Genomic DNA, 12,590 nt, shown 5'->3' with positions numbered 1-12,590 from the left:
GCAAGGGAGAAACCGGGGCCCTATTTCCCCTGACACCATCAGCCATTGTGGGGATTGGCTCCAGGCCCGGTTGAGATGCACTGCAGGTCAAAGGACTGCTGCCTGAAAATGTCTTTAAGAGCGCCTGCTCTTGCTGGACTGATACATGGTGGAGCGTCCATCAGCGCCACTTTTTAAAAGGAAACTCATACACGCTGCTCCCCAAACACGGCAGCTCAGTTTATAGCTCCAACTGCCAGGACGGCTCATTCTCGACAGCTCATAGCTGCTCCTGGAAATGAAGCCCTTTTGCCAGTCCATTGTGCAACTGACAGGCTTTATGGACTATGTGATGTTGCTCAGAAGCACCGGCTCCTGCATTTTCTGCATTCCGGCTGGCGAAGTCCACGTCAATCCTTTTGCCGAGGAATGCTGTGCTACCTGCCACGGGAGCACAGGGGTTGTCTGAGGGCACATAAGCCATACTTGCTTGCCCTGAGTGAACCGAGGGCAAGCCCCACAACACAAGCCAACGCAACAGAAACCACCAACACTGTGGCCACTCACTGCAGGGAAGGTTAATAATAAACTTATAGCCTGCCCTTTTATTAAAAGTACTCAAAGCGGCACACAACAAAACCATAAAAGCATAGGACGGTAATCCAAAAAACATGTCCCATCAGTGTAAGGGTTTCTGCTGGCACAACGGAAGTCCCCCCCCAAATCCCTGCACACCCCTTAGATCTCTTTTTGGGGTTCCCCCAAGCCCCTGCAGCAGATTTGGAGAAGAGTGCAGGGTGTGGGGGCCAGGAGAGGTAAATTTAATTGAGCAAGCGTTGCTCCTTGTGCTGGCAGGACGCACTCGTTGGATACCACAGAATATTGGATATATTACTGGTATAATATGATCAGTAAAATGCAAAGAAATGCAACCAAAAACTTAAAAACAAAACAGAAACACAAGCCTGGCAGCTGCAAGAGTAGGTTATGTTATATATTAAAACTAGCAAGCATAAGACTTGGCTAGTTTCACTCACAAAGAAACCCCCCATTGAAGTCAAGGTGTGTTCTGTTTCTGTTTCTCCCAGCTGGGTCAGTTCCAACTGGGAGGCACTGCAGGGCCATGTTCACTTGCGGAGTCTCCTGAGATGGCGCTGAGAGCAGGGGTTCTGACACTGATCTCAATTCCCAGGCAGCCCTACATGGGAGCAAGTAACTGGTCCTCTGAAGGCTAGAACCAGCACCATGAAAGGGGCTCCAAAGAAAAAAAGAAGCCAAAGGAATAGCATTTGTGGGAAGCCACAGGCAGAAAGAGTGTGCTTGAGCTCAGCGTAATATAAAAGCTTTGTGTTATCTCTTATGTCTTGGGGTCCTGGTAGGTTTGCCCAGGTCCATTCACAGTGAACTTCATGCACATGTAGGGATCTGGAGCCAGGAGTTCCCAGTTCAGATCCAGTACCCAATCCATGGCTCTCAATTTACACAGCCAATTGCAAAATAATGTGACTTGTGTGGCTAGATGCAGCTCTTTTAGTAATGCAATGCAGAGCAAAAGCAGCTTGGGTTTGAATCCCCCATGGCAGGTTGCATTTACTGCAGTGCCACAACCCCACCCCCACAACATTTAATTGGGGCCAGCCCACCCGAGGCACAGCGTGGCAACTGCCTCAGGCAGCAGAATCCACTGGACCAGCAGATCCTGATGTTGATTTGCTTCCTCCCTTGTTCCCGACCATAAGATGTAGACCACCTCTTACCCTTTCTTCCCTGGCGGGCAGGGGGGAGCCATTTTGGGGTCCGCCTCAAGTGCTGAAATGTCCTGGGCTGGCCCTGAATTTAATTCTGTGTTTCCACCACCCCAAGGGAAAATTCATCATTCCCATTTTATGGATGGGGTACTGGTGCCAAGAATGTCTGGATCTGCCAGGGCCTTGAAGTGAGTCCAGCTTCATAGGTCTTCCACGTCCAAGTCCAACAATATGCTCCACTGCACTAAGACTAACTCTCCACTCGATCTAGCTCATTTTTTGAAAATAAAAAATGCTAATTGCTCCCATGTCTTCCAAGCTGTACAGAAATCAGCTTTGGGTCAACCAATACCTACCCCCTTTCCTTCTTCTGCAGCAAGCTGGTAAGACAATAGCATCTAGCCGGAGGGCTTATTATCCTGCACTTGACTCTACTTGCTCTCTAGAGTAATCTATGAGCTCATCCAGATCAAGTTCCACTTTCCCCATCCTCAGCTGTATTCATAGATTATTAGGTAAAGCATTTACACCCGGCTCCACTGCTGAAAGGGACCCCAAAGCGGCTTGCATAAAACCATTAGAAAACAAGACAGGTCCTTGCTCTGCCGAACAGATCCTATTCAGTGAGCTTTCTTTACCTGATAAGAACTCTGCATTGCTCTACAAACTACGTGCCAGAAAGAGATACAGCCTCGTGAGCTTCTCCTTTTGTTCAGAGATAGATAGGAATGATGCACACAGTGTTTGGCTGTGGTCCCCGTTGGTATGGTGGACCAAGGAGAATAATTTCCCCTGGTTCATTGTACAGGTTGGCTTAAAAATTCAGACCTATTTTCAACGAGGCTTCGCCCCTTTTGCATCCAGTAAAACAAGTGGCAGGGCCAATTCTGTGGGCAAGCTTAAGGAACAAACATCAATATTGTCTGTGTGACATGTGCACTTTTAAAAAATTGCATACCGGTTTAGAGATTACACTGCACTTACGACTGCCTTGCTTTCAGTCTTGACTACATTTGTTCAGTGTTTTATTGGTCAATGAAATCTGAAGGTGCTTTCTATCGCTGCCTAGAATTTCAAAATGCAGCATTTTACTTAATCAAGAACACATGTTGCTCCAACTTCACAGGAACCAAGGAAAACTTAAGCATTAAAATGTTATACCTGGTTCAGCTTTCTGAGAATCTCTTGCTCCCCGCCCCTCTTTAAAAAATAATAAATCAAGTTTTTAATCCTCAAGGGTTTTGTGGCAGGCTCGACACAGTGTGGGCAATGTCCCAGGTGCCAGAAGAGATGCAGGATAAAACTGCCCATGTTCAGAGTACAGACCTTCAGCTCCTTGCCACTCCCCCTGCCCGGAAAAAAATCTGTGGTGGGTCAGAATAATGTAAAATAGGCAAAATCATGTAACTCGTCTTGATTTAAATAATTTATACAGTTTACACATTTATTTTTTAAAAGTCTGGACTACAGACAGCCCTAGAATCATAGAATTGGAAGGGACCCCATGGATCATCTGGTCCAACCCCCTGCAATGCAGGAATCCGGCCCACAGCTGCCCCTGGTTGGACTCAAACCACCAAGCTTCTGGTTAACAGCCAGACACACTACCCCAAAGATCAAGGTAGCCTTCTTCACCAGCCTCTCCTGAACCACAGAAGCTCTTCGGCTATTCCCCCATATCTTAGCCCCAGTAATGATTACAAAGTACAGATCTCCAAGGCCCAGCACCTTTCTTGCCCATCTTCTATAGACTGCAAGAACTCCGGAAAGGCAGCTTCTCACTTCTGTGTCTTGCATATCACATAACACACCACTGGCACAATATGTGGTTGCAGCAGGAAAAGGAGAGAGCTGTGCTCACGTTCAGTAGATGCCTCCCAATTTCCCAAGTAAGTCTAACATGCAAAAGAACAGGATGATGCTTTTACATCAGATCTATTAACGAATGACATTACATGCATCAGAGAGTTGGAACAACCTAGCAGGATGCTTGCCAAGGCCTCTTGCTTTAGGCTTCTTGCTTAGCACTTTTGTACATACAGGGAGGCTTTTACATGTGGATGTTCTCAGACGTCTTATGCTACAGGTGTGTTGATTTAAACTGAAATTTAAATCTACCCCAACCTACATTGAGAAAGAATATTTCTTTTTAAACTGCAGTTTCGAGAAGGCATTTTACTTTTGTACTTTGCTGACTTAATCCAGGACGCCTTTCCCGGAAAGCCAAACATGTAGTTTCCCAGGACAAGGTGCTATTTTTAAAGAAAAGAGTTACACTTCAAAAAATGCACAACAATTTAGAACGGTGGCCTGTTCCAGGAAATCCGGTATAGCTAAGTTACAAAACCTTCCTACCAGAAACAAGATATGCTCACACATGGTATTTATTAGTATGGACCAAGGGCCCACGTACAGCCTTGCTATATATACGGAAGTGAAAGAAACCTCCAAATTCAGTAAAAAAATGTGGGACAATATCCTAGAGAGCAGCGCTTCCAAGAAAGTTTGAGAAAGCGATACTGAAAAATGAGTCACCAACGTGATGCTCCATCGCTGCCTTTTCAGGCTGCATGGTACGAACCAAAGCTTCATTTAGCCTGGGAAGGACTGTGGGCAGCCAATCCCACAATCTAGACTGGGAGAGAAATGTGCTCCTGAGCCAAAATCAGAGGCCCAAGAGGCTGCCTGTTTGCCACTGGAGACTAGAAATGACGACTCCCTGACCTGCAGCACATTCCTCTGCATGGACGACCCATTAAGAACATCCATTGGATATGCTGATTGTCCCCATCAAATCAACACATTTGCACCCAGAGCTCTGCTGTCTTCATAACCGTGCAATGGATCAACCCAGTTGGTCATCTACCTGTGCTGGGCCTGTGGCCTTGGCCTCTGAAGAGTTTCTACCCTCCTGTTTAGCTTTTCCTTGCACTGAAGGCCAAGTCACAAACCAGGGAAAGGTGAAAAATCAAACATGCCACTGAATGCAAACTGAAAGACCAATAGTCCAGTCAAAAAGGCGGTAAAATAAAAACTGCTCCAAGTTTACAACAGCGACCTCAGTGGTTTGCCTGGGAAAAGAGGAGCGTTTCTGAGGTTTCTGTCCCCTGGACAGCAACAAAGGTAAGCTCCCTGGAGATGGCACACTTTGATAAAATGATACTCGTGCCCAAGCATCTCTTGCAATTTACTGAACTCAAATAGTTTTGTTCCTTGGAGAATGCCACTCGCTAAAACAACTGCCATTGCAGGACTGCAGAAGCTTCTGTCTCCTTCAGCCAAGGGCTTTTCTCTCTTGCATACCTCCCTGGCTGAAGATCCATTACTCACCTTTGGGCAGAGGATCTCTGTCTGCTGGATCATGATAAGGGCAGACGCAATCAAAGCGCCTTGACGCACATAGTTCACAGGATCATTTGTCATTGGCTCGAGCAAATTAATTGCTTCCTATTCGGAGAAAAAGAAGAAGAGCACACATAATATTAACTGTATTACTTTTCAAACACTGGGCTTTCATCAGGATTATCAGATGAGGATCTTCAAGAAGGCCACGGAATAGAGCTTTGCTTATTTTTATTGAGATTGATATATTTATCCACCACTCGGATAGCAGGGCAAAGGGTGTGAAAACAGCGATTACTGCTTTCTAAAAAGTATTATTTCCTCAATTTAAGCTCAAAAACAGAAGGAAGATTTAACACTTTCCCGAAGGAAATCTGTGTTTGTTAGCTTAGGTGTGACGGGTAATCAATTTATCTGATGCTATAAATGATGCCTATTTTAGGCAACGGGGAGTTGTCTTGCCACTACCAGGCTTCATGAGCTCCTCGAACATCAATGCACTTTAGTTGACCCATTGATGTGCCTCAGGGCTCACACTGAGAAAATCCTATTCCCCAAACACACTTTCACCTCTCTCAAAGGAGCAGTCTCTGAATTGGACCTCTAAAAACTTAAGAACTTGGGTTGTGGGGAAGCATGTGAGGAAAGGGAGGGAATATCTAAAATGTATGGAAATACTTTATAGGCCAAAGCACATGGATGACTTCCTCAATTATGGGGGTATCAAAATTGTGTACCTCCATGTGACACTAAAAGCTGAAATGTGGTATTATGTAATTCAAACACACTCAGATTGTTAGAAAAATTGGGTATTTGCACACTTCTCCCCCCCCCCCCAAAAAAACACCTCACACCACACAGAAACTTGCAATTTGATGCAAACCTAGTTGAAGGCCTGGAAAAGTAATTTTTCTACACCTGACCATCAAAAACCAGGACATGTTGATGTGCATCAGAAGGCAATACTCTTAGCACAGAATGGGCTGTAGGAACCTCAGCCTCTCACACACCTGAATCAGCATTGTGGGGATTCCTAGTAGCAGCCGAGTATGCATACATTCCATGCCAAATTTACTCGCTAACCCACTTTAGAGCTGGAAAATGGATCCGATGACCCAGTTAGAATCAGAGAGGTGGAAGAGACCTCAAAGGGTGTGCAGTTCAATGCCCCCCCACCCGCCAGGCTGACACAGGAAATCAAACTACTATAACATCCTTGATAGAATCATATTTAAAAATCACCTGAAGAAGCAAAGCCATGTCTTAAATAAAAGAAAGGCTGATGAAGTACAGCTTTAGTGTGTGAGGGGTTATTATTCTGATCTTTTTGTTTTTTTTTCACAGCACAAGCTTTCCAAAACCTTTGCTCTAATTATATGGCCTTTTACAAGGCTGAGTTGTATTTTTGTGCATTTATTGGTCCAGGCCTAATCTGTAACATTGCGTGAGTTGATGCCTATTTATAGTGGATGCGTGAGGGAAGTGCCTCTTTGGCCTAACTAAAAGCTTAACTTCGTCTCCAATCTAAAATATTAACTTGGCCTTTAAAATAGGTTGATGCAGGCCCTGGAAGACACACTGATATAAACAGATGCTCAAGATCCTTTATTTTAGAAATAAACAATAAAAAAGTACAGAGCTGCAGCCAAGCAGGTTCTATTATCCTGCCCATACAAATTGAGAAATAAAACAGACTCAGACTGTGAATACCAAACAGCTGACCATTTTTGTCCACTACAGGCAGATGCTAGCACTACAAAGAGGGGGTAAAACTGGGGTGTACTCCACCCCTTCCTGCAACATAGGTGCCTAGTCCACACCACTGTCTGGTGGAGAGAGCATGCCCTGGCACAGGGAGGAGAGGAAGATCCAGATCTTTAAAAGGAAATGCCTCTTCAAGAGACGGGCCAAGGAGTCTGAACAAGGGGTCATAATGGATTTGTGGGTGGGTGAAGCAAAGTGAAATGCCAGTCAAGAAATGCACACAGCAGAGAGTGAACTTGTTATTGTCAAAGGGCAGTTGCTCCTGCAGCTCTGGAGATCTATAAACACCAATCTAGCATCGAGGTAGCTATTCCCAGGTCCATCGGCAACAGGGGACCATTCCATTATCTCTCTACCAGTTTATGTACCTTCCCCCAACGGGCTGCATGCACATCGTTTGAGACTACGCCTGCGTGAAAGCGGACTCTGCTCTTCCCTCTTCAATTCTCTCCTGGTTCTGGGAGACAGTGGTGCAAGCAAGGGTGAGGAAGCACCTGGGTCTTCACCTGCCTGGCCTGCCTCTTCCTCCGGCTCCGACGCTTCTCCTGCCTCAGATTCTTGCCTCCTGGCTGGTACAGGTCCCCACAGACCGCTGCCCCCCTTTCCCGAGTCAAGACTCCAGCCCCGCTTCGCCCAGTGCACACATGTCAGCATGCTGCCAGTCGCTGGCAGTAAATCAATTCCAGAAAGTTAATCCGGGTATATCAGGCCGCTGCAGAGCATGTGAGAGTGTGGCAAAGGCGAAGGAGACCCTCAGAAGATGAAGGAAAACAGGAATGTGAGAGGGCAAAAAGCACAGAGCAGACTCCGTGAGCTGAATGTAGCAGATGCTCTGTTATATGGGAGTCTGCAAACAGGAAGGGGTAGCTTACACAGAGACAGGAAAAGCCAGCAATTGATCATGGTGGAAAGGCACAGAGAGATGAAGAGCTGGTCTGCAGGAGGCCTAACAGCAAAGCAGTGGCCCATGAAGGCCCTCAGTTCAAGTCCATTTGAGATTATTGGCTTGGGAATAGCTGCCTAGAGACACTCAATTGGTGTCTGTCGGTATCCAGAGTTGTAGAAGTGACTGTAAGTGTTATCTTTGACAATAAAGAGTTCACTATCTGCTGTGTGCATTCCTTTGGCTGGGAAGTGCCCCTGACAAACACTTAGGAAAACTGCAGAGAGCATGCACCTTTTTATGAATCATTTATCTCCTTTTATCTCCTAGGAAGGAATAACTTGTCAGATGGGTCTGTATCACCTAAAAACAAAGATAGGATGTATTCTTCTTCAAAAATTATACTGTACATTAAATTGACTTTAAATCAGATGATAGATCCATTTTTTTCTATTTTGAAGTCTTATGCTGCAATCCTAACACAAGGAATCACGGTTATATGCAGCACACTGTACGGTGCACTAATTGGGCAGGGTGGACTTTCTGGAGTTCCTTCCAACCGTGAATTCTTCAGGTATAGGTAGCAGACTTGATGAAAGAGGAAGGACAGCAAGCTTGGGCCCTGTTGACCTGAAGAAGCATCTCCACCCCCATCGATCTACCGGACACTGAGGTCCAGCGCTGAGGGCCTTCTGGCAGTTCCCTCATTTCAAGAAGCGAAGTTACAGGGAACCAGGCAGAGGGCCTTCTCGGTAGTGGCACCCGCCCTATGCAACACCCTCCCATCAGATGTCAAAGAAATAAATAACTACCTGACTTTTAGAAGACATCTGAAGGCAGCCCTGTTTAGGGAAGTTTTTAGTATTTGATGAATTATTGTATTTTAATCTTTTGTTGGAAGCTGCCCAGAGTGGCTGGGGAAACCCAGCCAGATGGGCGGGGTGTAAACAAATGATGATGATGATGGCATTACCTTGTTCCCGGTGCCAGCACAGCAGATTCCTAGGGCCATGGCTGCTCCGTAGCGGACATGGGGGTTATAACTTTCTGACAACAAGGAAACTACACTTGGACACTGTTCAGGAGTCCTGAAGGAGGAAGAAAAGAGAAAAGCAAAGAGAGCAATTACATTTCACTGAATTGTAAAGAGCACCACACCTTTAGAGCTGCAAAGTACTGAGCAAAGTCTTGCAACCAAAGGGAAAGGAAGCAACACTTACTTCTGCTAAACATAGCTTGGATTCTGCTGCCGCCTCCCAGAGGCAACTTTGACTAGTAATGTAAATAAGAAGGTGATGAGAACGGAGGTTCAGAGTTAAGGCAAGCTGTACCAGGCAATTCTTTCTGAAGCTAGAACAGGCCTGAGGACGATGAACTGCCTCACACATAAAGCTATTTGTCACTTTGTTCTCAAACAACAGCTCAAAGCTGGCATCCAATGAGCTGCTCTGGAGACAAGGCTTTGAATAAATGAACCTAAACATTCACAGTAAAGGTTTTTAGGGACCTGACAAAAACTACCTTTGCCTTTGGATTACTTCAGCAATTATTCAACCAAGTTCAGCACACATAAAGAGATCAGAATTTATTATTTATAAATATTTGTAGACCACTTGTCATTAGAAACACATTCATGTGGTTTACAGCAGTAAAAATAATGTAATGTACAAAAACAAAATGCGCACAGTACAGCATACACACAGCAGCCCAAAAACCACACAATTTTAACAGCTGAAGTCATGAGCCATCGAACACCAAAGCAAACAAGGTTTTCTGGGAGTCGGCTATTCTAGTGTACGAGCAGCACCACCCTAGAATCAGTATCTGCTTGCATTAATATATATATATATATATGTTTTTACACACACACACACACAAACAAACAAACAAACACACACACACATTATTAAACAGTCAAGTCCTTTAATGAATGGGAGTCTTCAAGTAAAACCTCTTACAGGAGGGGGGAAATGGAATGTAAAGTTTGGCATTATGAAAACAAACAAAAGGAGAACAATGAAGGCTACAGCAATAAAGAAACATTAAAATCAGGAACTCTGTAAGCCAGCTGCTTTGCAAAGTATAACACCCCCTCAGGCACACTTTCCCAGTACACTAGCCGTGAAATCAGACATGCTAAGGTGTCAAAGGGGTTCTCAAAGGCCTCCTAGTTCAAACCCATGCTGATGAAGAAGACTGGCTCTCCTACAGCATCCTTGAGAGGTGGTGACTTGACCTCTTTCTGAGGCAGCCTAATCCTGTCAATTTCATCTACACTGATTTCCTTGAAATTTGAACCCACTGGTCTGGGCCCCTTTGGAGCAAATTATTGATCCACCATTTAAAGTGGCTCCTTCAAATACCTGAAGATTGCCATTGTATTATTTCAGAGAATCATGGAATCACAGAGCTGGCAGGGATCTTGAGGGTCATCTAGTCCGACCCCCTGCGATGCAGGAATATGCAGCTGCCCCATATGGTGACTGAACCTTCAACCCTGGCGTTATCAGCACCAGGCTCTAACCAAGGGAGCTACCCAGTCTCATCTCCAAGCCAAACGCTTTCCATTCTTTCCTTATAAGGATCTGACTCTCCAGGGACCTCACCATCTTTGTCACAAACATGCCCATTCTTCTTAAACCGTAATTGCTCAGAAGTGGGAAGCAAGCAGCAATTCAAGGCCTACCCTTTAAATGAACATCCTTTCCCACCCTCTGAGCTAGCTATAACCCTGCTTCATCATGAAACTGTTTGTGCATGATGTTTGTCGTTTTCCTGAGAAAAATAAAAAAATTCCTTCAGTAGCACCTTAAAGACCAACTAAGTTTTTATTTTGGTATGAGCTTTCGTGTGCATGCACACTTCTTCAGATACGCTGAAACAGAAGAGCCAGACCCTTATGTATATTCAGAGGGTGGTGGGGGTGGGTGGGTGGGAATGGGTGGTGGGCTGATAGGAGTGGTAAACCTGTTGATGGCTGTTAACGAAGGCTGTTTTCCTGAGAATTACACTTTAATTCAAAGGAACACTTGTTCTTGGAAAGTGGAGTGAGCACCCCCGTTCCAGATGGGAATGATATTTCAAACACGTCCCGTTGGACTTCTCAAATCAAATCCTGTCACTTGCTACTCACTTCCCCAGAACCCAGCATTTAGCTACAGCATTTATTATGGCATAAGCTTCTATGGACTCATTTGCCTTCTGAAAATATTGAAGGCACAAAGCTTTTCCTCTGTGAAAGAGTTAACACTTCGACAGGGGGCAGCAACAGCACATCCACACACATCACAGTGGCAAAGAGCCGACCCCAACATGCAAGAGGCAACCGCAGACTTTCATGCACGGTGCAAACATTTAATTTTCACTCCAGCCAGAAATCTAGCCCCCTGCACACGCTAAAAATAGCTATTCTTCAGACGCACAGGACCAATAATGGAAATTTCCAAAACAAATGTACTTATTGAAAGCCACCTGCAGAATACCAAACTCCTCACAGGAGGAAGGATGAATTTCCTGTTGCCACAATTAGAAATGGAGTGATGCGGACCTATTTTGCAGTAGCCTCGCGGCGTCTTAGTGGTAGCTGTCTCAACAGTGGAACAACCTGGATCTTTACAAGGATGTCAGATAAAAAGGACCGCTTTAGCCCATAACACTTCAAATGTATAAAAGTAGTGTTATCTGTCAAGGACGGCATTATCGTTAAGTGTATCTGCTTCCAAGGCAGCTATTCTACATTCAATGGAAGAGACCACCCGTTCCTCAGGGACCCTTTCTACCTTCCTTTTTGTTGTATGCTGATGAACTGTGCACCTGACAATCCCGGGCTTTCAGAGAAATAACTGGCAGCAGGTGATGGGGAAGACTCTTGCTCTGCACGGGACCCTGGAGAGTCCCTGTCAGTCTGAGGAGTCGTATCTGAACTAGATGGGCAGCTGGCATGGCTGGGAACCAAGTTCCTTTAAATGCTCCTGATGACAACCTGTCTGTGCCCCAGAGGATTCTGGAAGTACAGTGGTGCCTCGCAAGACGAAATTAATTCGTTCTGTGAATCGTTTTGTATTGCGAAAATTTCGTCTTGCGGTTTTCCAATTTAAACAAAGCAAAGCAAAAACAAAAAACAAAAAAATTCATCTTGCAAAGCACGGCCATAGAAAAATTCATCTTGCGAGTCAACAAAAAGATTGCAAAACGCTTTCATCTTGAGAGTTTTTCGTTGCGCAAGGCATTCGTCTTGCGAGCTACCACTGCATGTTCCAGGTGTAACTCAGACAAAAGTGGTTTTCCTAAACAAGAAATCGCCACACCCTACCATTTTCTAGGTCAAGCAACAGGCCCTATGCAAAACATCCCCAAACTGGTTACCTTTGTAAGTTTTGTACTGTACTATAACCCCCACCAGCCCTAGCCATCTGGAGGGCACCAGGCTGCAAGAAGGCTGTTCTCTGTGATTTAGAAATGTCAGTTTGCTGGCTGTTGTTCAGGATGCACTAGATTGAAGCAATGGGCAGCTCTTCAGAGACAAAATGGCACACCAAGAAAGAATGTAAACCCGCTGGGAAGGCAGCTAAGCAACCAACCACCACATTTTGTTGCAGTGAGTTCCTTAAATTAAGCATTATGTGAAGGAGCCTACTACTGCTTTAATCCATTACACTGTACTAGGTTCCCCCCTCCCCCATGTATTTCCATATACACTGTGCCAAATAACTACCACTTGTAGAGTAGCTACCCCAAACCAAAGTTTATGTGACTCACAAAATCACAGCAACAATTTGAGAATCTACTTGGTACTCCATTCTCTAGAACAAAAAATGCTGCAACAACTGCACACACACACCAAACTGAATCCTAGTTGGTTAAGCCAGACTATT

At 45.1% G+C, this 12,590-nt stretch overlaps 1 protein-coding gene across 1 annotated transcript in view; it reads right to left on the bottom strand.

Moving 5' to 3' along the window:
• PSMD1 (proteasome 26S subunit, non-ATPase 1) overlaps positions 1–12,590 on the bottom strand; it is an 81,495-nt gene that overhangs the window by 21,508 nt on the left and 47,397 nt on the right. Inside the window, exons 17-18 of the mRNA XM_035133918.2 lie at positions 8,690–8,804; positions 5,058–5,174 (exon numbers count right to left, since the gene is read on the bottom strand). Of these exons, the coding sequence (XP_034989809.1) occupies positions 5,058–5,174; positions 8,690–8,804 (232 nt within the window). The remainder of the gene's footprint in view (positions 1–5,057; positions 5,175–8,689; positions 8,805–12,590) is intronic.

Source organism: Zootoca vivipara, chromosome 5, assembly GCF_963506605.1.
Source record: "Zootoca vivipara chromosome 5, rZooViv1.1, whole genome shotgun sequence".
In the NCBI taxonomy this organism is placed as follows: domain Eukaryota; kingdom Metazoa; phylum Chordata; class Lepidosauria; order Squamata; family Lacertidae; genus Zootoca; species Zootoca vivipara.
The sequence above is the reverse complement of the archived record's forward strand: the minus strand, read 5'-3'. Positions and strand labels throughout refer to the sequence as shown.